This window comes from Heloderma suspectum, chromosome 12 (assembly GCF_057233095.1).
Source record: "Heloderma suspectum isolate Gila_16-S chromosome 12, 16-S_ref, whole genome shotgun sequence".
Taxonomy (NCBI): domain Eukaryota; kingdom Metazoa; phylum Chordata; class Lepidosauria; order Squamata; family Helodermatidae; genus Heloderma; species Heloderma suspectum.
The window spans coordinates 14,046,184-14,070,341 of NC_139469.1; the positions used below are offsets into that span (position 1 = coordinate 14,046,184).

Consider the following 24,158-nt stretch of genomic DNA (forward strand, 5'->3'; position numbering starts at 1 on the left):
GGCCCAGTGTAGACTTAATGCTGCCTGATCACCAAACTGTGTCAAGGGCTCCTTGGCGGCCTCTCTCAGTCTAATCCAGTAGCCAAGTCCAGACACAGACAAAGGGATTCTTTTCAAAGCTTTATTCCTCTTTTACAACTTAACAACTCTACTGTTAGCAACTAGATATGAGCAGCAGAGTACCTATGCCCTAAGTTGGAACTGTTGGTCCCCGTTTGAAGGAGAATCACTGGCAGACCCTGAACTTATGGGCTAGGGAGAGTCCCTCTCCTTTTCCCTTGGATCCTCTGGGCACAACTGTCGTTTGCGCGCCAACCAGGCACTACGCCTCCTTTTGGCGCTGCTCCCTGCGTCGGCGTCGCACGTCTGGCAAGTCTTCTTCCCACGCTCTCTCACTCCCGGGACTGCTATCTATGCTAGGAATGCTGGTGGGAGGAATCTCTGCCAGCTGTTGGCCCTGGGGAGGATGAGCACGCTCCTCTCCCAGGAGCGGCTGCTCTTCCTCAGAATCAGAACTACTCTGGGATTCTATGGGCTCAGTGTCCACCCTGACAAACTGTCACTGGCCATCCACAGCATCCTATGGACATCTCTTCCCTTTCATGGGTATTTCTCCTCTTCCTTCCAGCTCTGGAGAAAACCATGTTTACCATTACATCTGCACTGACATTTCTCCTAACCACAGTTAGTGCTTATGATTTGCCATGACATCCAAGCCAGAATCAGGAAACTCAGTTTGAACCAGGTTTCCAATTCTGACCTGAAAATAAAGTATGGTTTTGCAGTAACCACAGTTTATTCAGTTTGGGCATCACAGTGAACCATCATTTTGATCGTAAAATAGGAAAGGAGGCATCCTAAAAATAATCTTCCATAAATAAAATGGTGGAAAAAACCCAGCCGTGGTTTGACCATGAAGTCTGAAAAGGGACAGTGACGTTTGGTTAAGTAAGAGCTGAATACAGTACTGGAACCATTTCTCCAACGAGCATTTTTCAACAAGGCTCTCACGCATGTCTTCTGTTGCACCCAGATTACATTGCTTTTATTCTCTTTATTAAAATGGCTGGGGAAGGGGGGTGTAGGAAAAAAAACCCAAAGGCAAAAAGTTCTTATATATCATTATACGACATGATTCCAAACAAAGAAAAACAGATGCATCACCTGTACAATTATAACACTGCCTGTTGCATATTAATTGTCAGAGGCCCAATTCGCCATTATTTTGACTAAGGTCTTTGAACGATGAGCAGCCCGAGTCATTCCACCTCTGCCGCTTGCTAACTAAAACCTCAAGCGCATATTATTGATTTCTTGTCCTTTCAGTTGCCAAGCTCTGCCGTGCAGATTTTGCAAGGCACAGCCATTAAGGACTAATGCAGGGCACCTTGCTTTTGAATAAAGAAAGCAGCAGCAGATAGATTGCTAATGCATTTTTTATTTGAAATTATGCCATCTGAACCGAAATGTATCTCAATCAGCCATCAGGAGTGTTTTAAGCCTCCATTCCCGACACTGGCTTGAAGAAAGCAAACACAGAGGATCAGGAGGAGGAAGAGGAAGAAGTACATCAGACACTCCTGCATTTTCCCTGTTGCACAATTTCTGGAACCAGAAGGAAGCAGATGAGAGACCACAACTATAACAGGGAGCACTCCCAATCACAGAAGGGAAATCTACTGTCTCCTTTTCTCAAGACTGCTTACACCAGCATTTCCCTACATGCTGGTGATTGCTTCACCGTGTTGGGAGGATGGCATGCGGTCTCTCACACCCTCCCCCTTCAGGAGCACAAATTCCGCCACCAGGTCTAAATGTGGCGAGCTGGTGAATCAGCGTGAACATTAGCGCTAACCAGGGTGCCTGCTTAAGCCAGGATATGAAGGCACAGTTTGAGGCAGTTTCCCAGTGTGTGGTTAAGCAGGAATCCTGGCTGGCTCACTTAACATAAATGCCCATGTTAACAGCCAACCATGGCCAAACCTAGCGTGTGAGTTATGCTCTAAAAGGGAAGGGGCCATGTGATCCGATGGCCTGCACCCCATTGATTAAGCACTGGTGAACAAGAAGCCAGAGGTGGGGAATCTTATTTCTGGGGAGGGCCACATTCCCTTGGCGTTACTCTCCTGGCGGCTGCATGCTGGCGATGGCTGGGGCCGCACCTTTTCTTTTTCCCTCGGCCAACCCCTGTTCTCCCCAGCCCAGCAGGCTGCTAGGGGAAAGACAGATTGCTCTTACCAGACATCTGAGCTAATCACTTGCAGAGCGTTCCCCCTCTTCCATGGCTTTGCCCATTTCAGCTCCCCACCACCACCACTTCCCCCTTGTTGCCAGAGGTGCAAACTGATCACTTACTGAGGGCTTCCCTCTCCTTCCTTCTGTATTGGCTCCTCCCACCCACCCCAGTTTTTCCCTCCAGAATCTGAGGGGCCATAAAATCATCCGGATTCCCAGCTTCGAGGTCCGGGACCATGCTCCAACCTTGGAGGGGGGAGTCAGAGAACCACCCCCCTCCCCCTTGCAGAACCACACCAGCTGGCCTTCGGAGAGGGGGAAAATGGGGTGGTTCAGTGGGAGGGGGACTGAAGAGGCCAGGATACAAGCTATCCTGAGGCCTCTCCAGCCTCCTTCCCTCCCCCTCCGAAATGCCATGGCTAGATGGGCAGAAAAGCCCGTCTAGAGAAAAATGAAGGGAGGGAGGATGGGGAGGCAAAGATCGTCTCCGTCGCTCCTCCCGCCCTGCATTGGATGATCGGAACCCCTCGAGTTCAGGGGGCTTACAATCATTGAGGGCACATCCCATAGGATTGTGACCTAGAAGCGTTGCAAGTAACATCTGAGAACATTTTACCAACAAGTGTTCATTAGCACAGAACAGCTATATCTGCCTCTACCTCATACTAGCGGTATTCTCTCCTACTAGTCTCCCCCTACTTGCATAAAAAATTCCTGAAGGCCATGGTTTGCCTGCCCCTACAAGAAGCAGTGATGCATTCAAACCAGCCCATAGCCTGTCGCTTTCCATTTATGTTCTACATCAGGGGTAGACAACTTGTGGCCCTCCAGAGCTTCTGGCCTACAGCTTCCCTCGGTCCTAGCCAGCACAGCTGATGGTGAGGCATGATGGGAGTTGTAGGTCAAAACATCTGGAGGGCCACAAGTTGCCCACCCCTGTTCTACATTCACGCAGCAATATGGAGATGAACAGGTGAGAAAGGAGAGCAAGATCAAGCAAAGAAGGAAAGTGATGGTCCCCTAAACAATGAATCGCTAGCTTCCTGGGTTATAACCAGAACACTGACAGTGTCAACAGGGAGCGCAGAGTAGATTTCCCAGGGGCCATCTGGTGCAAAGTGGCTCAACCTCAAAGCTGGGCAAGGCATCACCTCAGACTAAACTAACTTCAATACCCTTGAGTGACTTTCACTTTACTCTAACATACTTGGAATGGAGTTTGGGTGTAGGATTTCACCATTAGCATGATTGAGAAGACCAGGGGCCGCCTAGCTCCTAAAATAGGGACCATTCAGTAACATTGTGTATTCAGAGGCCAGGGAAAGTAGGGCTACTCTTGTTCTGCTGACTGATGATTCTTGAGGACTAGGGACTGCAGCGCACACTTCCCTCCCCTCCGCTAGAAAAGCTCCCCAGACACAGGACAACAGTGATTAGCAGCAGAGTCATTTGTCTGCGTTATGTCTGCAGATGCTCAAATCAGCATTTTCTTCCGTTGAAGGAATCACCCCGGCAAAAATCGGAGAATTCCCCTACGCTTCAAGTTGCCAGAAAAGCCGGCTGCTCGCTCCAGCACAAGTAATCCCCCAGAAGAGGAGGGCAGCTTTTGTTGGCGGGAGTTGCAGGGCTGCCTCTGAACAGCCATACTCCGTGCCATCAAGGATGCGGCCGGATCCTTCAGCGCAAAGAGGAGGAACGCTCACCTGCACCAGTGCCTCCTTCGTGGCAGTCCAGCTGGAGACGCGCCATGCACATTCCAGGACCAGGCAGGGGTTGATGTGACCCTTCGATTGGCCATACTCCGTCAGAGCTTCCCACTGGTTCAACTCTTTGGAGCACCTTGGGAATGGGAATACAAAGTCGACCCAGTTGTGGGGTTCAGAGCACCCTTTAAGCATTCCATACAGCCAACACAGCAGGGTGGGGGAACCACTTTCAACATGAGTGTCAGGAGCGCCCCAGCGACCACTTGCGGTCCCCCCCGATAGCCAACTCAGACACAGACGACGAGGGTTCTTTCCGAGGCTTTATTCCTTTATTACTTTATGACTCTTTCAGATGCTAATCGCTAGCGACTACGCAAGGAACAGCACTGGGGAAAGATAGCAGAGTAGCCTTCGCTCCAGGTAAGGCGCTGTCAGGGTGGAAACTGAGCCGATAGAACCACAGAGCAGTTCTGATTCTGAGGAGGATCAGCAACCAGTGGGAGAGGAGCCTGCTCATCCCTCACAGGCACAGCAGCTGGCAGAGATTCCTCCTGCCGGCATTCCTGAGATAGATAGTGACCCGGGCAGCGAGAGAGTGCGGGAGGGGGGCTTGCTGGATGCTTGGCGCAGAGAGCGACGAGCGATGGAAGGCGCGGGAAGGAGGCGTAGCGCCCGTTTGGCACGCAAGCAACAGCCGCCTCCCGTGGACCCAAGGGAAAGAGGGAGGATCTCTCCCTAGCCCATAAGTTCAGGGTCTTCAAGTGATTCTCCTTTAAACAGGGACCAAGCTGTCAGGAGCGCCCTAGCGGCTTCTTGCAGTGCACTCCAATAGCCAACTCAAGACACAGACGAAAGGATTCTTTCCAAGGCTTTATTCCTTTATTACTTTATGACTCTTTCAGATACTAATCGCTAGTGCCAAGGCAGGGAACAGCAGTGGGGAAAGATAGCAGAGTAGCCTAAGCTCCAGGTAAGGCAGTTGGTCCCCGTTTGAAGGAGAACTGCGTGAAGATTCTGAACTTATGGGCTAGGGAGAGATCCTCCCTCTTTCACTTGGGTCCTCCGGACGCGACCGTTGTTTGAGCACCAAACGAGCAGAGCGCCTCCTTTCGGCGTCCTCCATCTGTTGCCACTCCCCGCATCTGCGCCGAGCGTCCAGCAAGCCCCCTCCAGCGCTCTCTCACTGCCAGGGTCACTATCTCTCCCAGGAATGCTGGCAGGAGGAATCTCTGCCAGCTGCTGTGCTTGTGAGAGATGAGCGAGCTCCTCTCCCATGGATTGCAGTTCCTCCTCAGAATCAGAACTGCTCTGGGGCTCTATGGGCTCAGTTTCCACCCTGCCATTGAGAGCCAAATTCAATTTCGGAGCAGCTCTCAGGGGCTGCATTCCAGTGGTGGGTGGAGCCAATGGCAAAGGGGGTGGGGCCAGAAGCAAAAGGGGTGGGGGCAAAAATAAAATAAAAAATACCAGCATATTATAGCTTAAGGCTCTTACTGCCAGTAAGTAAGCCTTAGGAGAAGCATTCCAATGTTTTAGAATGGGGGGGGGGAGAGGGGAACTGCAACCTTTCTGAGGAACCACAAAATGCGGGGAAGGGGCATGGCCAGAGGAAAGGGGTGCAGTCATCTGGAACTCCAGGGGCCCGATTTGCCCCAGGGCCTGAGCTTCCTCATCCCTGCAATGCAGGAACGGTGGCAGTTGTATCCAAGTGTATTTGAAGTAGTTACTCAAACACTTTCAAAGGGATTGAACATCAACATCAACAGTTGATTGAACTTCAACATCCAATCTTTCCCCCCTCCCCATTCCTGGTTTTTCCATTTTGGGAGCTTAATTTCAAAGGCGGGGGGTACTGTGTCTTAGTGTTTTCCATGCTTCATTTTTTTGTGGTGGAAACATTCATTAAAAAGCACTTTTAAAAAGAGGTTTAATAGACAGTGCAAGGCAAAATCTCTTCCCCATACACTGGTTTTAATCTGGAATCAAATCTTTCCGCTGAGGTCCATACATGACCAATAATGAATTACACTGTTGCACAGCTTACGGTATCAGTTAACCAACAGGGAACACCACTAAATCTCCCCATTCCCCGATATTTTCTGAACCTTCAAGTTAAGGCCCGTGTTCATCTTTGAAGGTGAGCCTCTGGCCCTACCCCCTTTGCCATTGGCTCCACCCACCACTGGAATGCAGCCCCTGAGAGCTGCTCTGAAATTTTATTTTGTTTAACGTCATCTAAACCTAGCACTGAACCAATTTAATTAACTTACCGGATCCAGTGGTCTTCCCAGAGCTGATACTCAGGGAAAATGGCAGGGGAGGCATTACTTCTTTCATGTTCTTTCTTAGCTTTCTCCATGGCTTTTTCATAGGTTTCCTGAGCCTGGGAGAAATTGAGGGAGTTTATTTTCTCATGGGATCCAACAGGGGGAGATGTGCACTCAAACAGATGCTCTTGCCACGTCCCTACGTCCTCTTCCTTCGCAATCAACACACTCCAGGAAACAAAGCTCCAGGCTAACACTACTTTATTGGTTAAGGACTCGCTTAATTACAAATGCAAATTCTAGGAAACTCAGACTGCAATGAACCAGATAATCCACACATCTATGACTATCAATAGAGATACGATGTGGAAGTTCGGGAAGTTGCTAGCAGTCTGGGTAAGATCTCTACAGCCAAACTAGCTTCGCAGGGATGTCCCTCCCTTAGGGTGGCTCCCTCCTACGTTGGCTATCACGAGTGGCTAACCTGGCAGAGTATCCTAGCTCTGCCCCTAACTTTCCCTGCTTCGCTCTGCGATGGACTCTTGCAAAACTTGCATTCTCATGGTGGAGGAATGGGGAAGCCATTCAGCCTGTGCCATCTGTGTGTCAAAGAAAGTCTCTCCGTATCTGGGCTCACTGTAGAGGTTGCTTCTCTGTGTTCTGGCTGTTTCCATTCTGAATCTGAGCTGCCAGACATATCCACATGCTCAGATTCATTCGTGACAGCTCTCCAACCATTCCTGGCTTAAAAGTTTTTTTAGATATATGTTGCCTCTGTGTGTACTGACTGTGCGTTTTTATGTAAATGATCTTTACACTTCATATGCTGTATCTTTAATGGTTTTTAATCTCTGTAAACAGCCCAGAGAGCTTTGGCTGTGGGGCGGTATAGAAATGTAATAAATAATAATAAAATAATAATAATAATAATAATAATAATAAAACCCAGGACCGGAGGTGTGCTAGGGATGGGAGAATCAGGGATACTCAAGCTTGCCGAAATCCTCCAAATTTATCGTCAAAGCTCAATTTGGGATGCTCCCATTCTCTTTTGCAACCTGGTTTGTTCAAACGGGAAAATTGTGCATTTTTCAAAAGTGCAGACTTTTCCTTCATTGACTAAAGTGTGAAAATGCATTTTTTTTTTAAGTGAGCACTTTTTAAAATGCACATTTTAAAAACGCACACTTTAAAGTGCCCATTTTTTGAAGTGCACATTTTTCGAATGCGAATGCAAGTGCGAAAATTTGAAAGCATTTTCAGAGAACAAGCACTTCCGGTTCATGTTTTGGGTTGCGTAGGGGGCTTCTACGAGTGATTTGCGAACAGAAACTAAATTCTCATACATCCCTCCTATTGCTAGGAGTCACTAGAGTGTCCCTTACACGGGTGGAACACAGTTGAAATTGTGCCACTTTGGAAGGATTTCCGAAATGTGTTGGGCATACAAATGCATCTTTTGGCATCTGGAGTTCCTCCCTCTTTTTCCTCTTTGTGGTGCCATCCTATTTTTGTTGTTATCTTTAAATTTGAACCTGTTTTCAATTCCAGTGTATATAAGCATTTTATCCCAAGATCTTGATACAGATCACCTGGATGGGTTGATAACTTAGGGCTCAGCTCACACGTTACGCTTCACTGGTGGTTAAATATCACACAGTTATCTACTTAGATCAGTGTTCAAACATTGCAGATGTCTGCATAAAAGGCTTTAGCTACAAAAAAAAGCTACTGACAGCATTAGATATGCAAACATTACAGAGCACTGCAGAAGTAATCCTGGTGGCCTCTACTGAGCACCTAAGCTTGTGAAAAAGCCCTTAATTAAATTTGCTGATGCACTGCTCCAATGTAGTTCTGCCTGTAAGGCATACTTGATCAAGGTCACAGGCGGTCCCCCTGTTCTTCAAGGCAGGGAAGTGTCTATATGTTTCTGATACAAAAAAGGACCAGCTTCGTGAGCTAACCATATTGATATGGTCAATTTTTACCCTAATATACTACCTGTTCGAAGAAGCCATGCTGTTCATAAGCAATCGCGGTTGCAGTCTCTGGAAATTTACAACGCTTCTGCCACAATCCAGCCCACATGTCCTCCTCTTGTAGCAAGGAGTACAGCTCAGCAAGGGAATCAAGTATTTCCTTGCAGGGAAGGGAAAAAGCAAAAAGGGGGCAGGAGGGAGGGAGGGAGAGCGAGAGAGATGTTACTATGGTACATAGTTGATGGTTTGTGATTAACCTGTGTTTTGAAGCAGACATTTTCTGCAATAAAGCCATGATATGGAAGTCAGGAGCTGGAACCATTAGGCCTGGGGTCTCGCCATGGTGCCTGTGGGTACCAATGGGCCAGCTGACACTTCTCTCCCTTGGTACTCCAGAGAGAGAGAGAGAGAGCGCGCGCACATGTGTTTAGCCTAGGTTCTGGGGTGGGTGGATGTCTTGCGTGTGTGTGTGTGTTTCTTAGCATCACCAGTTTGCCTTCCAAGAAATTAGTATTTTGTTGTGCTTTGAAAGGCCAAATATGTAATTGGGCATTTGTGGCTCAGACCCAAAGTCTGCCTTGTACTCAGCCTCTTGGCCAAGATTCTTGTTTCTGAGCCTCATCCATTTGCCAACTAAGAAATGAGGGTTGGAGCAAGAGAAGCGTGGGTTCAAAAGAGTGGCTTTGTGTTTCGGAGCACGGAACCCACCTCTATCTGGTACTCAGGTTCTTGAGCAAGTTACTTTTATTTTAGTCTCAGCAGCTTACCTTTCTGTGAAATAGGTGTTTTGTGACTGCCCATGCCCACTGTGGCAACCATTTTGAAAAGACAATCCTTCTGCCATGACAGCCATTTTGTGAGAGCGCTCATGACATACTCAAAATCAATTTATTTTTGCATCCAGAGAACCCGTTTCTCTGTAACCAAGCTAGAGAGACCTCAGACAAGGATGGTCCAAAAAATCAGCCGCTGTACATGCCAGCACTGCAGTGCCAAAATGGCATTTGGGATACAGGCAGAGAACGGGTGAAGGGGGAGGGAAACAACCCAAGGACTGAGAAAACAAACAGAGGTTTGTTCGACTGTCTGACAGACAAATCCTGGGTAGCGCAACAAACCCTGCCATGGTTTAGTGTTATGTGCGAACCAGGCCATTTTCTTTATGCCCTGGTTTCTCCACCACAGAATGGTTCAGTTGTGATTAACACAGCAGCCTGTATGGATCTGAGCAGGGCTGCAAAAGAAAAAGCGAATGCGCCTACATTTAGCATTTGCTCACTTGGCCTTTTGGAGCTATGTAGAGTACAAATGTTGCTCCGTACCTGTTGAGGCGGAGTTATGCTTTCCTGCTCATAAAACTCCGTGGTCTGCTTCGGCTTGATCTGGAGGCTGAGTCCCTTTTCAAAGGCTTGATGCTCCAGCATCAGAGTTGAACGGAACCAGAGGTTGTGAGTTTTACCCAGGTACTTCAGCACGCAGGGCCTGATGGGAATGGGCGGAACACACTGCGACATGGCCTCCACAAAACAGTTCAATGCACTAGGCTGGCAGTCACGCTGCATTTGATGGCTGCCGCTACACAAGAAAGGGCTTATTTCACCTGCAAGGGCCTGAGCAATGGGAGAAAGAGAGAGAGAGATCACACTGGATTTCATGTTACAGCATCTAGGTAATTCCAGCACTGCAACATCAGGATACTGCTGCTTTTTTTTTTGTAAACCGCCCAGAGAGCTTTGGCTATTAGGCAGTATAGAAATGTAACTAATTATTATTGTTGTTGTTGTTGTTGTTTTCCTGGAGGACACTAGGATGGGGAAAGCAGGAAGTAGTGTGTGTTTTTTCTACAGAGCTATGGTTCTATCTATATATGTCCATTTATGCAGATTTAAGAGCTGATTCAAACACAATCAAACAACAAATACTTCTTGAACTGACCGCCCTAATATATTGTTCCTTCCCAAACAAGCTTCTTTTCCCTGTCTGCAATAATTTCCTCTGAAGTTTACAGTGGCTTCTTTCTACAACCGCAATGTGCAGCGTTAAAGGGCAGGACTAGAAAGGTTTGTATATAAATAAGGCAGAAAAACATTTCAGAAGTTTTACGTCACTGCTAAAAAATGCTATTTTTGATTACAAAAAAATTACACGCACATGTTGCTGTCTATCAGATAGGATTTTCCACAATCTGGAGAACAGCTGGATCCAAGTCTTTTCAGCTAAGGGCGTGGAAATGTGGCACAGCTGCACAAAGGCACTTAGCAGTGCTCCAGTCTGGAAATAAAGCAACCCAGTTAGGCACGTTGAATGATGAAATAGCTCCCACAACCACCTGCTCCCCCAGAACTGAGCCATGGAAACTAGGGACCAGCAATCCATACCACACAATGGCCCGGTTCAGACAGAACAACAGTCCAGAATATTTTCAAGCCCTGGATTGTTGTGAACAAAGCGACAGCAAGTGAGCGGACTGATTCCCACTACGGATATCCGTTGCTGGGAAATCCATTTCGGTTTTGGTTTAAGAGTTCCCCAGCATGCCCAACTTGGCTCTCATTTGCAGCCCGAGCTGCAGCTTTTCCCCCGAAGTTCAGGAGATTTTCTATATTTTTTTTATTTCCGCAAATCTCTATTTGCACATATTATGCAAGTTGCAGCTGCAATTTCTGCAAATCTCTATTTGTGCAAATTAAAAAATACAGCGAATTAGCAAACTGGCTTGACTCGATACAGATTGAATCAAGACAGTTCGCAGCAAACGGACCGAAGTCTGGGGGGCCAAGCCAAGGGAAGCTCATCAACCTCCACCCCCCAAACGGGTTCCTCAAACATCCCTTGTTCCCGCCACCCAATCGCTCCCACTGGAGATAAACAACCCAGGGACACCTTCTCCCCGAGTTGTTAAGTGTGATGTGGCAAACTGGGATTTCTGGGTTGCTGCAGGAGAAAGAACTCTGGGCGGTGTCTTCCCCAGCAACCCAAAATTCCCAGTTTGTACATACTGCTTAACAACCCAGGGACAGAATGTGCCTGGGTTGTTTAGCTCCTCCCACTTGCAGGAGAAGCTATCAGGCATTGGGAGCCAGCATGCTCATTCCCTCCTGCTACATTCAGAACAACCCAGGGTTTTAAAACTCCCTGGGTTGTTGTGAAGTCTGGGTCAGTAGGGAGCTAGAAACCCAATAGAAAAGATTAGTAAAAGAAACAAATACACAGTACCAAAGGAGGTTCATATAAAAGGAAACTACAGAGTTGCTTTTTCATACTTGGTAGGAGAGTAAGTGGCAACATAACAATAAAGGAGAAGATAATGGAAGAAAGGAGAGAGTGAAGAGAGAAGAATGTCTGAACCCGCTGCGATAAAATGCTATTCAGTCGATTCCCCTAAGTACTGGACATCAACTCTGGATAGGTTTGCAGCCCTGTCTTTAAAAAATGGGCAGTGGTACATTTACTTCTACACAGAAAGAGCAGAACTGTTAGTAGCAGAGATATGGGGTGGAAAAATGTTCCAGTGCTCTATTTTTCCCATGGAAAATTTTCCGTTTCATAAGATCATTAGTAAAAATGAATGTATGTCATTTGCAAATACGATATTAAGCAAGCTTGGCAGTTTCAAAGTTGCAATTAATGTTTTTCAGGTGATCGACCCTAGCATATATATAGGCCATTGAAGAATGTATTTGTCCCAGAGTGAAACGGAACTCATAAATAGTGACAGTGAACCGGAAGGTGCCCCCACAACCTTTGTGGAAGAAGGCTGAACTCTGTTGAAACAGATGACTGTTTGTCAGCATACCATGCACTGTTCTCTGGGTTGCTAAAATTAGTGAGCAATCCTATCTAAATAGGCGGCCGCCTCTGAAGTCAGAGGTGACCAACTATCCAAAGCAGGGCAGGAGAAGCACAGAGGGGACCGTTCCCTCTGCACTTCTCCTGCCCTGCTTTTTCAGCTAGAAAGCCGATTGCAGCTGTCTAGCCGCGGGAGGACAGAGCAGTGAAGGAGGCTGCTGTAAGACACATAGGATGTGTTGCACAGACACTCTCCCCACCCTGGAATGCCCCCAGCCACGCCCCCTTCCGGCCGCTCCACGCTCCTCTTGCGAGCATGGAGGATGGAGCTGTTCTGCGCAGCCTCTAAGGCAGCGCAGAAGTGAGGGGAGGCCGTTTCCCGGAAAAAACATGTCCTACGGCCATCTAGCCGCTGTCTAGCGGCCACAGGATTGCTCCTTCCATTACTGTATCAATGTCAGGAACATCCTAGCTGCCTCTTGCAGTCCCCTCCAATAGCCAACTCAGGACACAGACGATGAGGATTCTTTCCAAGGCTTTATTCCTTTCTTACTTTATGACTCTTTCAGATACTAATCACTAGCGACTAAGCAAGGAACAGCAGTGGGGAAAGATAGCAGAGTAGCCTAAGCTCCAGGTAAGGCAGTTGGTCCCCGTTTGAAGGAGAATCACGGGAAGACCCTGAACTTATAGGCTAGAGAAAGATCCTCCCTCTTTCCCTTGGGTCCTCGGAACGCGACCGTTGCTTGCGCGCCAAACAAGCGCTATGCCTCCTTTCTGCGCCCTCCATCTGTCGCCGCTCCCTGCATCTCTGCCGAGCGTCCAGCAAGCCCCCCTCCAGCGATCCCTCACTGCTAGGGTCACTATCTCTCCCAGGAATGCTGGCAGGAGGAATCTCTGCCAGCTGCTGTGCTTGTGAGAGATGAGCGAGCTCCTCTCCCACGGATTGCTGTTCCTCCTCAGAATCAGAACTGCTCTGGGGCTCTATGGGCTTAGCTTCCACCCTGACAATCAACAGTTTTCAGTACCTTTGTTTTTTTCTTAAATTTAAACAGTGTAAGGGAAATACATGTTATTGTCTTTAAATTTTTTACATGTAAGGAAATATAAAGTTATACATAATATAACATTTAAATCTCATTCAACGTGTTTTAATTTTTTCTCTCAAATATTTCAGGTCAAATACTAATGGTGTATTGAGACAAAAACTTAACTTTGGGTACTTTTTTTTAGCTTTGTTGTTTCTAAAAACAAGTAAAATAAACATGCTAAATTAGATCTCTCTTCAGGGCATCAGAACATTTTTTGATGCAAGCTGAAAATTTCCCTATGCAAATGAAAAATAGGCAAATGAGCAAATTGGAAAATGGATTTTTTTTCCCCAGAAAACCCACACCACTGGTTAGTAGCATACTTTCTGAAAAAGTTTCTGAACACTCAGGTTTGAAGATAAAATGTAAGGAGAGCATCAACATACTAACCTTCACTTCTCGTAGAGAGTCAAGAAATTTATCGTGCCGGTTTGTCAATATGTGCAACTGGTTGCCAATGTCCTTTTCAGAAAGCTCTTTGGTTTTGGGTGTACTAGTCTGATCACCTGGAGCCAATTCAATATCTATCTCCACATCCTTAAAAAAAAGTGGGGTGGGGGACAGACAAGAGGTTTGCGATTAATTATAAGAACAAACGAGTATGTGCCACCCGTCAGGACCGTTAACACCAAGACTGTGAAACCTAGACACTTGGCATGCGTACTTCGGAGATCCTAGGGGGTAAGTAACAGGGTTTTGTCTTTAAAATGCATTAATAAATTTCAATCAATTTAAATGTGTCCATGTGGTTGAAGCCTGCAGTAATATCTTCGGCCACTAGGAGGAGACTTCCCTAACCAGCACATAACTCTGCTGTTCATACAGATGAAGCCAGGGGAGAATGCCGGAGTAATGGTGCAGCCCCTCCTCAGGGGAACAGAGTGGCTGGCTGATCCCCCCGGGGGGGCTATAGGGGTGTGCCATGGCTGCGGCCGTGCCTATGGGTGCCAGTGGGCATGGCTTACTAGGAACATAGGAAGCTGCCTTATACTGAGTCAGACCCTTGGTCCATCTAACCCAGTATTGTCAACACTGACTGGAAGAGGCTCTCCATAATTTCTGGCAGGATTCTTTCCTAACCCTACCTGGAGATGCCGGGGATCGAACCTGGCACCTTCTGCATGCAAACCATGTGCTCCATCACACTGAGCTACAGCCTCTCCCCCAATGGGGCAGGCACAATCTGTCACAATTCTGAGAGTCAGTAGGTTGGCTTGAAGGCTTCTCTGTATCAAACTATAGGCTACTGCAATCTGTGAGAAGCCGGGTCCATTCGAAAGTACACAGTGAAGTACGTAGCATTTACAGATCACTATGCATATGAAAAACACATGGCTTTAGACTTGGATTTGCTAACCATAAGCCCGCAATGCTGCACAGTAAATCCCTTTTGAAGTGGTTAAGAGTTTCAAAGAGAATTTGGGATACGGCAAGAGAGCCTTTTCTTCACCAAAAAGGAAAAACACCACCAAAATCACGAACATTCTCCCAGCTGCAAAGCAAGATTCTATGTAGTTTTGCCTACGATAGCTGTTGGGAGACCCAGCCAGTGTTTTAAAATTTATGACATGTCACATGACATGTCAGCTTATCATGGGTTAATTAACCCATGATTAGCCCCAGTGCAGGTGGGGTGCATGCAACCGCCATTTTGAAGATGCAATCTCCGATCAAGGTGATCAGAGATTGCGGCGTGTTGTGCAATCCTGGCCATTGTGAGTTAATCGAGAGTTAAACAACTCACACTTAACCAACTACTAATCAAGGGTCAAGTGGAACTAATCGTGGGTTAAGTAACCCACAATACGCCACCGAGCCGTGTGCACCAGGTCATTATCTCCACAGTAGGAAGAGCTACGAACTGGAACATACAGCAAAAAGACTGAAAACATCTTTTGGAAAGTGTGTACAATGCAAGAGAAAAGCTGAACAAAATCCTTCTGAGATTTTATCTCGGGAACGCCCATAGCTAAGTGGTAAAACACAGGCTCTGCAAGCACAAGATCCCAGGTTTAATCAAAGGCATTTCCTTTTAACTGGCATTTCCCATGAAAAGGGTCTCAAGCATTGTGGTTGAGACAAAACCCTGGAGAGCTGAGGTCAGTCAGTCAGTCAGTCAGTCAGAGTAGGCCGGAAGGGGCAGTTGGTATAGGCACAGGTTTGATAGCCTAGGGCAGCCTTTCCCAACCTCGGGTCCCCTGATGTTGAACGACAACTCCCATCATCCCAGACCACTGGCCATGCTGGCTGAGGAGGATGGGAATTGTAGGCCAACAATATCTGGGGGTCCAAGGTTGGTAAAAGCTGGTCTAGGTGCATGATTTTTGCTCCGGGTGTGAGGGGACCCAGACTCAATTTTATGGGCAGACCATACCCTGGTGAAAGGATCAAGTCTTTGAGTGAGAGCTGCTAGCTCAGAGAGGAGAGGACTTGCTTTGTATGCAGAAGGTCTCAGGTTCAATCCCAACTGAAAGGATTCCAGCATCAGGGCTGTGAAAAAGAGAGGCTTTGCCTGGCACCTGTACGCCTTCTGGCGCCAGGTGAAGGCCTTTTTATTCTCCCAGGCTTTTAGCATTTTAGCTTCCTAGTCTTTTAGCTCTGGTGTTTTAAATCTGTATTTTAAAACCCTTTGTTGCTGCTAGGTTTTATTCTGGTTGTATTGTGATATTGTGGTTTTAAAGCTTTCATATTTTATATTATTTTATCCTGCGCTTTTTGGGTTTAATTTTTGGGAACCATCCAGAGAGCTTCGGCTATTGGGCAGTATAGAAATGAAACAAACAAACAAACATTCCTGCCTAAGGCCCTGCAGATCAGCCGCCAATTGGAGCAGACATTACTGAGCAAAACAGACTCAGTATAAGCATGCACTGCAGGATATTTCAGAACACAGGCCAAAGGTATAACTGCAATATGAAACAAGAAATCACCTCTTCCTTAGATTCACTGTTTTCTCTTTCACGAGGCTCTTGCTTGACGTGGGTCACCATAGCAAACGCAGCCCGGTCGTGACTGTCAGCTAGGTTGATAACGTTTGTGATGGATGGGAGCATGGCGCCTTGACAGCTGGTCCCAATCGTAGTGTTTCTTTCACATACAGCCAACAGAAGCTAAAAATGTTTAAACAAATCATTTTCAAACAATTTGCTTTTAAAGACCGATACACTGAACAATTTCTGCATTCTTATTTTATTGCCATTTGTAATGGCCATTTGCAACGGCCTTGTGCAGGTGCACTGCTGAAGGTCTCTCAGCATGGCTGAAATGCCTGGAAGTAAGTTGCAGCCCTCTTCCTTCCTTTCCTTTGCTATAACCTGGGTTTGGTGTTACATCTGGAGCAACACTAACCAGACCTCCCATCATAACCAGGGATTGTAAACCCTGGCTAAGAAAAAATCTTATCAGGGAAGGGAGGAGCAAATTCATGCTTAATAACAGTTAAGCAACAGGCAGCCTGCATGCTCATTTTCTTGAACCAACATGAAAACACGGTTATAGAGTTGGAAGGGGCCATTCACTTATGTCGTCCGAACCCAGGCACTGTGGCTTGTAGCAGGAGGAAACAACCCTCCAATAACCCAATGCTGGTTTCTGTATTCAAGCCATGGTGGTTTATTTGGATCGTGTGAACCGGCCCATTATAAGGCAGCTTCCTATTTTCCAAGGCAGAAGTAGGATCTAAGCCCCAACACAATAAACAACTCCTTTGAATCCAAAGTTTCCAGTGCCAACAGAAACCTATTTCACAGGCAGCAAACTCTTTTTCTCTCCCCTGTGGGAGGGGTAGGGCACCTTGCCGAGCACCAAGGAAGGTGTCCAGCGGCACACTGGTGCTTGTGGGCACCACGCTGCTGACTCCTGCACTACACTCACAAGGGTTCACATCCCCAAGGTGAATTTGCCATCCCCTGGTCACATCGTTTAGCAGAACTTGCTACATGAATCCTGCCCACCACATAGTGCAGCTTCCCCATGTCTGCAATTGATGCAGATGGGGAGGTGTAAAACCTTTTCAGGGTCGGGGTACAGATGTGAGCTGTGGTTTAAACTCATGTGAAGGAACCTAGAGCTTGCATGCTCTGCCACTCCTCATCCTCCTGGCACAGCTGCAAGGAAACTGGAAGCATTCTTGCCTGTTTTTAAGCTAAACAGAGTGCTCCATTACATCTGAAATTAAGGAACTTGGATTAGGTTAAATTATGGTTAGTGAACAAGCCAGAATCATAAACCCCGGGTTGAACTAACCACAGTAGAAACTAACCAGAGATTCCTCTGAGTTCAGACTTAACAGGGGACTCTTGTTTGGGTTAAATATAGAATTGAATGCTTCTGATCTCTTCCTCGCAGCCATGAGGAGGAAAAGCACGGAGAGGGAGTGTGTAATCCTGAGGCTCCTTCACATAATGAGAGAGCATCTATATTGGGTGGTATAGAAATGTAATAAATAAATAAATAAAGCGTCTGAAAGGGCTGATTATGTGATGGGCAGAATTCACATAGTGAGTTCTGTTAAACAATATATGGCGCGATTATCTACGTTGACACTCTCCATCTCTCACTGACTTAAAATGCAACCATACTTCAATTTAAAATAATAATAATAATCCAACACCACTTGGGATTAAAGGTTCAAAAGTGGAATGCTTTTCTAGACCTGGCTATATCTCCTCTGGGGTTATGAGCACCGATTATTTGGAGGGGTAGCGGGGTAGCTTGCTCCATAAAAGTAATTGCTTCCCATTTGGCTTTCTTGTTTAGTGCTTAAGTAATTGCTAAGCATTCACACAGCAAGCATTTAGGTTATGTATTGCATCCACATTATTTTATCTTCAATCAGGAAGTGCTTTGTATTCCTGTTAGCTTTAAGCTTCTGGCTTATTAACTTGATTTATCCTTCATTGTCCCAACATAGATGCATGTGCTACAGTGAATATGTAAAAGCTGAAGGTTGTCAACAACCACACAAGAACAAGGAAAATCCAGCATGAATCTAGATAATGTCCAAGATTCTGGGAGTTACATTCATGAACGGTAACAATGATTAGCAGGCGACTGTTCACTTTCATTGGTCTTGCTGTATTTTTGTACATGCGCCAGATGCATGATGGATTGTCAACATTTCAACGTTTACTGTAACATGTACAGAACTCCTCCGGTTCCATTCATAAATAGGACAACAAGGGGGAACATGCAGCTCAATATTGTGCTGCGTCCCATACATGCTGATGTGCTTATGTTCTCTTTGTCTCTCTTCACCCCCTCTCCCATGGTCTTCTTTCGGCATCCTCCTACCCTCTTCCACCACCCCCCTTTGCCCCATGGGAGTGCACAACATCACACTCTTTTTTTTCCTGGGAGGGGGGAGAATGGGATTTGCTTCCCTCTTTAAAAAAAGTATGTACTTCTGCAGAGCTCACGGTTCCCCCAAGCATGCAGATCCCTCCCTTGTTTGTGGGTGACACATCCCATCGGCACATGCTGCTCCACCCAAGTTCCGTACTAGACGGAATCATTAGCTGTTGCTCATGGAAGTCAATGCCAAATGTTACTTGGCCTCTGCAGGGGCAAAACAATTTATGCCTTCTTGCTGCTGCAAATGTACACAGGTCACTCTTCGGGAATTTGTTAATAAAAAGAGCATTTCAAGTAGTACTGATACTTTAGGTGTGTCAGAACAAACAGAAATTAAATTCTATACCAATGAAACTTTTCCTCTGATGTGTCATTTAACCCATATTTGTGCTCCATCTAAACTGCAAACAAATACATTCAGCATCTCTCTGGATTCTTAAAAAAACAACAACAAATAAACCACAAAAGACCATTAATTTAAAAAAGACATACAGGGAAGGATTCAAATAACAAATGCTCCTACTTAACACTTTTCCAAAACTGAACTGAAGAGGCAGGATCTATTACAAAGACCAGGTTCGCACATAAAGTTAACCCCTGGTTAACCCATGGTTTGTTGCCCTACCCAGGTTTTGTCTGGCAGACTAACAAACAAACTGTGGTTTGTTTTCTCAATTCCTGGGCTGTTTCCCTCCTCCTTTGCCTGCTCGGTCCCTGTACCCCAATGCCTTTGTGCCACTGCAGTGCTGGCAGGTAGAGCAGCTGGGTTTTGTTTTGACCACTCTTACCTGCCACCTCTGTAGCCCGCTGAAACAACCCATTAACAGCCCACAGGTCTGGGTTTTCATGTAATGATGACCCAGGGTTTAAACAACCCAGAGTTCGCAACTCAACAACAAACCATGGGTTCTCTTTCTCGGTTGTGTGTGGTTAACAAACCATGGGTTCATATAACCCAACCCAGAATTCAACAACCCATACTATGGGTTAGTATTGTGTGCAAACCCAGATAAAGACAGACCCGAAGGACCAGAACTTCAACAGAGAAGGGGATCACATGGCTACACTGAATACAAATGAAGACAAGAGCCATTCAAGAGCCAATAAGAGATCAATTTGAGTGGATGCAATCCAGTCCTCATTGATAATGAAACCAGACTGAGATTTCGAGAGGTTAGATCACCCACTCAGCACACAGTAGGAAAGGTTTTTTTTAAAAAAACAACAACCATGTTTCTAAAAAGACTACAAAACCTCCAACTACACATCACGCTACCTCAATGCACTGCTTGATCCAAAAGTGGTTTCCCATTGCTTCCCAGTTTTGAGAACAGGTGATGTACAACAGGCGCTCGTAGACCCGGCGCTTCATGGAGTTGTCAAATGCCTCGAAGAACTTGGCTCTGATGAGTGGCTGGGCACACCGGAGTCCCGAAAGAAAGGCCGGTTCGAGTTTAGCAGTAAGCTCGCTCCCTGAAAGGTTTTCGTCCCTATGAAAAAAAAAGCAGCATTTAAAATACATAATCAGGAAAGCAGAAATGGGCTTTCATGACCAAGACATAGTAACAAGATAGCCAGGATAGATAGCCTTGGACTGAGCTCACACAAAACAAGCCAGAAGCAAGAGGGTGTATCTTTGTGCTTTACTTCTGTGCTGCTGACAGACATTCTAAGAATGAGGGAAGGGATCTGGGGTATCCCAGAAAGCTTCTCAGGTCTTTTAACTGCATCACGAGTAGGTGTATTTCCAGAGGAGATCACAAACACCCTAGGAAGAACTTCCTTGGCCTGACCTATAATAATCACATGCATGAATAAGTATCCAGGAATGTGGGTGGGTCTTAGGGAAAAAGGCTGTAGCTCAGTGGTGGAGGACATGCTTAGCGGGCAAAAGGTCCCAGGTTCAAGTGCTGGAAAATGTGTGCTGGAGACCTCCGAGAGCAGCTGTAAGACAAAACATACAGCAAATGTGCTAAATGGCCTGATGGTCTTCTGACTCGATATATAGCAGATTTGTGGAATCAGAGAATTGGAAGGGGCCACTTAGGCCACTGAGTCCAATCTCCTTGAGTTCCAATCTACAATGGAACCAATTACCTAGGGAGGTGGTGGGCTCTCCCACACTGGAGGCATTCAAGACGAGGCTGGACAGCCATCTGTCAGGGATGGTCTGACTTAGATTCCTGCATTGAGCAGGGGGTTGGACTCGATGGCCTTGTAGGCCCCTTCCAAACCTACTATTCTATGATTCTATGATTCCTGCTCAGAGCAGGAATCCAGTCTAAAGCGTCCTTGAGGGATGGATGACCAGTCTCTGCTTGAATCCCTCCAGCGACAGAGAACCCACCACCTCCCTCAGAAGTTGGTTCCACTGTCTGACCTTTAAGAAGTTTTTCCTGATGTTCAACCAAAACCTGCCCTCTGTAACTTAGAATAATAGAATCGTAGAATGGTAGGGTTGGAAGGGGCCTATAAGACCATCGAGTCCAACCCCCTGCTCAATGTGGGAATCCAAGTCAAAGCATCCCTGACAGGTGGCTGTCCAGCTTCATCTTGAATGCCTCCAGTGTGGGAGAGCCCACTACCTCCCTAGGTAGTTGGTTCCATTGTCGTATTGCTCTAACAGTCAGGAAGTTTTTCCTGATGTTCAGCTGGAATCTGGCTTCCTGTAACTTGAGCCCATGATTCCGTGTCCTGCACTCTGGGATGATTGCGAAGAGATCCTGGCCTTCCTCTCTGTGACAACCTTTCAAGCACTTGAAGAGTGCTATCATATCTCCCCTCGATCTTCTCTTCTCAAGGCTAAACATGCATAACTTAAGTCTGTTATTTCTTATCCTATAGTGTTAGATGATAGAGAGGCCCTCTTCTGTGTGGCAACACATTAGGTACTTGAAAAGTTCTATCCTATCCCCATTCAGTCTTCTCTTCTCAAGGCTAAATATTCCCAGTTCCTTCAAACTTTCCTCAGTTTCTAGTCCCCGGATCATCTTTGCTGCCCTTCTCTCAACTTGTTCTAATTTATCTGAATCCTTCTTAAAGTGTGGTCTCCAGAACAATATTCAGGGTGAGGTCTGACCAGTGCAGATTAGAGTGGAACTATCACTTTCTGTAGATTTTGAAACTATGTTTACACGTTCACAGCTTCTCCCACCACTATGTCAGCCATGCCAAGGCTGGTTAAGTTTCTGGGTTCCCAGTAGGAAAATCTAGAATGCTGTGGGGGGGGGGGGGGCGCCAATGCCCACATTTTATGCTTTGCAACCTCATGGCCAGTGCAGGCTGGTGGCTCTGATTCCGATGGGGCTGTGAATCCATTCTGGGTTTCAGTAAGAACCAGACAGAACTCTAAATGAGCTATCCAAGGTGCTGAACCTATTTGGGGGATCATAGAATATTAGGGTTGGAAGAGGCCTACAAGACCATTGAGTCCAACCCCCTGGTCAAGGCAGGAATCCAAGTCACAGCATCCCTCACAGATGGCTGTCCAGCCTCGTCTTGAATGCCTCCCGTGTGGGAGAGCCCACCACCTCCCTAGGTAATTAGTTCCATTGTCGTATTGCTCTAACAGTCAAGAAGTTTTTCCTAATGTTCAGCTGGAATCTGGATTCCTGTCCCTTGAGCCCATTATTCCGTATCCTGCACTCTGGGATGATCGAGAAGAAATAATAGAATTATAGAACAGTAGGGTTGGAAGGGGCCTATAAGACTCTTCAATCCAACCTTCCTCTCTGTGACAACCTTTCAAGTACTTGAAGAGTGCTATTATATCTCCCCACGTGTGTGTGTGTATGTGTGTGTATCTATATATATGAAAGACAGAAAGACTAACCACAGGGTATTAAAAAATATATTTTTAAGCTAAATGTTTTGGCTTCCACCCTTATATATATGCATATGTTTGAGTGTGTGTGTGTGTCCTGCCCTGTTCCAAAGTCTCAAGGTAATAAGCTTCAGCATCTTGGATAGCTCCTTTAAAGTTCTAGCTGGTTCTGACTAAAACCCAGAATGGATTCACCGCCCCACTGAAATCGGAGCCAACAGCCTCCACTGCTTGTAGGGCAGCCTTCCCCAATCTCCCTGGGGGATTATGGGAGTTGTAGTCCAACACATCTGGATGGCACCAAGTTGGGGAAAGCTGTTAATAGGGAATGGGAGATCTTACCCATGAGCTATAAATGTTTTGCATTCATGAAATGTAGTAGGGCTGGAAATGTGACCAATGAAATATTTGCCAAATAGCAATTAAGTTGTTAAAGAATTACTTTTAGTAAAAGCAAAAGAAATGGATTTAATTAATTGCTAAAAAAAAAAAAAAGACCAAACAAATTAGTGAACTATTACAAAATGAACATTCTGAATTCCTAAAATCCATTATTACTTATGGTACTACTGTATAATTTTGGCAGTTATCAGTGGATAGAAAATATGATGCAATGTACAGGGTGCTACCACATATTTTCCTTTCACTTAGAAGAACTGAATGAGATTGACTTGGAATTTGAATAGGTGTGAACATGCAAATACAATCACTGAAACCTTGGAGAAATGGACTGTCATTTTACCCGCCCCTAACCTTAGCTTCAAAAGATGGATGGTATTTTATTAAGGTCATGCATGTACAAATTATGAACCAGTAAGCTGAACCAGTTGATTAATTGCTATAATTTACCTATAGACATAGTTAACAAGGTCTAGGAACTGGGCATTTAATTCAAGGTCTTCTGGAAAACGTTTTTCAATGTAGGTCATCATTTTTACGAGCAAAATGGACTTCTCTCGAAGTGTAGGTGTCTGTTTTTAAAAAGAAAAAGGAGAACATATTTAGTTTTTCCACTTTGCCTTTAACATGGTGAAGCAACGGCAGCCTCCAAAGACAAGCATTTTGTGGAATCCCCGCAATGTACCAGTCCTAGAATGCAGCCGTAGATGCATTTACATGCAAACATAATGCTCAAAACTCTTCATGAGTTGATTTCCATCAGTAATATGTTTTGAAACATTTAGCTATACACATTGGCACTGAAATGTAGTGCAGAATAAGTAACTGAAAGTGCATTAGAAATACTGCCCCCACCCCAACAAGGAGAAGAAGATGGCATTCAGTATACATTAGAAGTGTTGCAAGTAACATCTGAGAACATTTTACCAACAAATGTTCATTTGCTCAGAATAGCTATATTCTTCACCTCATACTAACACCCCCATCGTAGAATCCATCTGTATTCCTATTTTCACACACTGAATAAAGAGTTAGTTTCTGTCATCCCACCCCCATTCCTTCAAGGGTTCACTGCACATACAACTAATCTACCCCAAACTTCACTCATGACTAGAAAAGCCATACACTATGCACAAAAACCTTGGCTTACCTAAAATGCTGCTACCACTCTAACGAGAGTAGATATTTTATGGGAATTTGATTGTTTTAAAAAGACTGAAATTAAAGGTATTAGATATTGCAAAATATAAGGATAACTATATTCTTGCCTATTTTTCAACGGCTGGATGAATGTAAAAGCCGATAAATTATTAGAAGTCTAGGCTCTAAGACATCCCTTTTAGCCACCTCTTGCCCACACACCCCTCAAAATCAAAAATCAAACAATCAAAAGCACACACACACACACACACACAAATCAAAATCACTTTGTCTCTAGGGCCGCACAAAAGGAGGATGGCATTTCTGCTACAAAATCCCAGAGCATGTGGCTAACATTGCAACAAGAAAAAAAG

At 45.7% G+C, this 24,158-nt stretch overlaps 1 protein-coding gene across 10 annotated transcripts in view; it reads right to left on the minus strand.

The window, feature by feature from the left end:
- The window catches only part of TRRAP (transformation/transcription domain associated protein), a 202,979-nt gene that overhangs the window by 72,362 nt on the left and 106,459 nt on the right, over window positions 1–24,158 (minus strand). For all 10 annotated transcript variants that reach the window (XM_084818421.1, XM_084818419.1, XM_084818422.1 and 7 more), the window contains 9 exons: window positions 23,095–23,216; window positions 19,699–19,912; window positions 16,001–16,180; window positions 13,461–13,607; window positions 10,342–10,461; window positions 9,513–9,800; window positions 8,213–8,350; window positions 6,212–6,324; window positions 3,939–4,074 (listed from right to left, as the gene is read on the minus strand). In XM_084818421.1, coding sequence (XP_084674547.1) covers window positions 3,939–4,074; window positions 6,212–6,324; window positions 8,213–8,350; window positions 9,513–9,800; window positions 10,342–10,461; window positions 13,461–13,607; window positions 16,001–16,180; window positions 19,699–19,912; window positions 23,095–23,216 — 1,458 coding nt within the window. The remainder of the gene's footprint in view (window positions 1–3,938; window positions 4,075–6,211; window positions 6,325–8,212; window positions 8,351–9,512; window positions 9,801–10,341; window positions 10,462–13,460; window positions 13,608–16,000; window positions 16,181–19,698; window positions 19,913–23,094; window positions 23,217–24,158) is intronic.